Here is a 3,519-nt window from a genome sequence, read left to right as displayed (position 1 = left end):
GGGGTGGCCGCCAATCCCTCACCACCATCTCGGGATGGGCGCTCCAGGTGTGGAAGTTGGGAAGCCCACTCACTTCACCGTGCTGACCAAGGGAGCTGGCAAGGCCAAGCTGGACGTGCACTTTGCTGGGGCCGCCAAGGGCGAAGCCGTGCGAGACTTCGAGATCATCGACAACCACGACTACTCCTACACCGTCAAGTACACGGCCGTGCAGCAGGTGTGCCCCCCTCCCCGGCCCTCCTGTCCTGGCTGACCGGGGGCGTGGGGCTCCTTCTTCCAGCCCCAGAGGGCCTGCTTGGCATCTTGGCCCCTTGCCTGCCTCCCCGTCCTCTCTTGCCATGGGTCTCTGAGCCCCTGGTCTGTGTTGGCCAAGGACATGTTGGCGGGCTAGGTCTCAGCCCCTCGCTTCTGACTTCCTGCTGTACCCATTAGGGCAACATGGCAGTGACAGTGACCTATGGTGGCGACCCTGTCCCCAAGAGCCCCTTCGTGGTGAACGTGGCACCGCCTCTGGACCTCAGCAAGGTCAAGGTTCAAGGCCTCAACAGCAGTAAGTGGGGAGGAGCTGCCCGTGCAGTGAGGAGGGTTGAGGGGGGCAGTGGGTTGGAGTCTCTGCTCACCGTGTCCCTCGCCCTCCACACAGAGGTGGCTGTAGGGCAGGAACAGGCATTTTCTGTGAACACACGAGGGGCTGGCGGTCAGGGCCAGCTGGACGTGCGGATGACCTCGCCCTCCCGACGACCCATCCCCTGCAAGCTGGAGCCTGGCGGTGGAGCTGAGACCCAGGCGGTGCGCTACATGCCCCCTGAGGAAGGGCCCTACAAGGTGGACATCACCTATGATGGTCACCCGGTGCCTGGCAGCCCCTTCGCCGTGGAGGGCGTCCTGCCCCCTGACCCCTCCAAGGTGAGGAAGTAGGGGCGGGTGGGAGCTGGGGGCTTATAGGGAAGGTGGGTAGTTCACAGGGGCCGAGGCCAGAGGCCTTATGTCCTGGGGTGAGCACAGCCAGGGCCCAGAGCCAAGGCAGTCCCCCAGCTCAGGACTTGCCTTTGCGACAGCTTAGTTTTTGTTTTTTTATATTTTTATTGAAGTATAGTTGGTTAACAATGTTGTGTTAATTACTGCTGTACAGCAATGTGATTCAGTTATACATGCGTACAAATGCATACATTTAAAAAAAATATTCTTTTCCATTATAGTTTATCACAGGATATTAAATACAGTTCTCTGTGCCATACGGTAGGACCTTGTTGTTTATCCATTCCATATATAAAAACTCATACCAAGACAGCTTAGTTATTAAGAGCCTGGCCTTGGATCTGACCTGGGCTTCAACCCCCAGGTCCATCAGCCGGGACAGATTTTTTAATCTCCGTGCATTTCCTCACATGGAATTGTTATCAGGACTCAGCCTGTGGGAGCTGCTACAGTTGAAAGTGCTTAGCTGATTTGGGAGCCACGAAGGCTGGGCGTGGGACCAGTCGAGGTAACCTACACACCTGCTCCTTCTTTTAGGTCTGTGCTTATGGCCCTGGTCTCAAGGGCGGGCTGGTAGGTACGCCAGCGCCCTTCTCCATCGACACCAAGGGAGCGGGCACCGGTGGCCTGGGGTTGACCGTGGAGGGCCCCTGCGAGGCCAAGATTGAGTGCCAGGACAATGGGGATGGATCCTGTGCCGTCAGCTACCTGCCCACAGAGCCGGGCGAGTACACCATCAACATCCTGTTTGCCGAAGCCCACATCCCCGGCTCGCCCTTCAAGGCTACCATCCGGCCTGTGTTTGACCCAAGCAAGGTGCGGGCCAGCGGGCCAGGCCTGGAGCGCGGCAAGGCTGGGGAGGCGGCCACCTTCACTGTGGACTGCTCAGAGGCAGGCGAGGCCGAGCTGACCATTGAGATCCTGTCGGACGCCGGCGTCAAGGCCGAGGTACTGATCCACAACAACGCGGACGGCACCTACCACATCACCTACAGCCCCGCCTTCCCCGGCACCTACACCATTACCATCAAGTACGGCGGGCACCCTGTACCCAAGTTCCCCACCCGCGTCCATGTGCAGCCCGCAGTCGACACCAGTGGGGTCAAGGTCTCAGGGCCTGGTGTGGAGCCGCACGGTGAGTGAGAGAAACCTGGAGCTGGTCATGTCACCAGTCAGGGGAAGAGAGAAGCGGGCCTGAGGTCTTGGGGGGCAGCACTGGCGTCCTAGGGGCTCAGATACCCCTGAGAAGGTATCAAAGCCAAGGGCAGGGCATGGAGCTTTGCCTTGGTCTGGGTGGCAAGACTGCTTCTGCCTGTGGCCATTTTCCTCGGGAGATCCTCAACTTTCATCAGCGGATCTGAAAATCAAAGAATCTTGCACTTGATGATACAGAGGGAAGGCTTTGGGGTTGAGGGCAACGAGAGTCAGGAGATAGTTCAGCTCAGTTCAGTGACTGAGTTACCATCTGCTGGGGGCCAGACCCTGGGCCAGGTAGGGTGGGGCATGCAGAGGGTTGGAAGAGCCAGCCCCATGCTCCAGGGGCCCACGGCCAGGTGGGGAGACTCAGGTGGACAGAATGTCACTCTCTGCTGAAGGCAAGGAAGGCAGGGGCTATGGGAAGCAGAGCCTGGGCTGTGGGGATGGTCCAGGCTGGGGAGTAGCAGGTGGAGAGGAGCGGCCACCTCGGAGCTGGGGAGGGAGGGCAGGGGTGGGCAGGCGTGTGAGGGCTGAGTGCTCGTCTCCTGGGACTCAGGTGTCCTGCGTGAAGTGACCACCGAGTTCACTGTGGACGCGAGATCCCTGACAGCCACGGGTGGGAACCACGTGACAGCTCGCGTGCTCAACCCCTCGGGCGCTAAGACGGACACCTACGTGACCGACAACGGGGACGGCACCTACCGCGTGCAGTACACGGCCTACGAAGAGGGTGAGGGGCTGGGCTGGGCAGGGACGCCGGGGGTCTGGCCCCAGCGTTTTCAGAGGGGCGGGTGGTGGGGACCGCGCACACCCTGACCTGCGCCGTGTGGCTGACCTCCAGGAGCGCACTTGGTGGAGGTGCTGTACGATGACGTGGCCGTGCCCAAGAGCCCCTTCCGTGTGGGCGTGACTGAGGGCTGTGACCCCACCCGTGTCCGGGCCTTCGGGCCGGGCCTGGAGGGGGGCTTGGTCAACAAGGCTAACCGCTTCACCGTGGAAACCAGGTACGCCTGCCCCTTTCCTAACCTTGACCCTGATACTGTGGCAACCCTGAGCCCAGCCACCTGCCCTTCCCCCTCATCCTCCTGTATGGACCTCATCCCCACCCACCCCCTATCAAGGCTGCAAACCTCCCTGCTGTAGCTGCTGGTCTCATCTCAGCCAGCCCCGCACCCCCATTCACCTGCTTCTCCATCCCAACTCACTGGTCCTTGTGGCGCTGATGTAGGGGTGTCCTCTTGTAGGGGAGCTGGCACCGGGGGCCTAGGCCTAGCCATTGAGGGCCCGTCGGAAGCCAAGATGTCTTGCAAGGACAACAAGGATGGGAGCTGCACCGTGGAGTAT

At 60.6% G+C, this 3,519-nt stretch overlaps 1 protein-coding gene across 1 annotated transcript in view; it reads left to right on the top strand.

Annotated features, from left to right (window-relative positions):
- The window catches only part of FLNC (filamin C, gamma), a 28,049-nt gene that overhangs the window by 13,484 nt on the left and 11,046 nt on the right, over positions 1 to 3,519 (top strand). The window contains 7 exon segments of the mRNA XM_010831763.1: positions 9 to 217; positions 433 to 550; positions 644 to 906; positions 1,516 to 2,113; positions 2,732 to 2,905; positions 3,017 to 3,179; positions 3,420 to 3,517. Coding sequence (XP_010830065.1) covers positions 9 to 217; positions 433 to 550; positions 644 to 906; positions 1,516 to 2,113; positions 2,732 to 2,905; positions 3,017 to 3,179; positions 3,420 to 3,517 — 1,623 coding nt within the window.

This window comes from Bison bison, unplaced genomic scaffold (genome assembly GCF_000754665.1).
Source record: "Bison bison bison isolate TAMUID 2011002044 unplaced genomic scaffold, Bison_UMD1.0 scf7180017864530, whole genome shotgun sequence".
NCBI classification, from domain to species: domain Eukaryota; kingdom Metazoa; phylum Chordata; class Mammalia; order Artiodactyla; family Bovidae; genus Bison; species Bison bison.
This window is presented reverse-complemented; position numbering and strand designations above follow the sequence as displayed.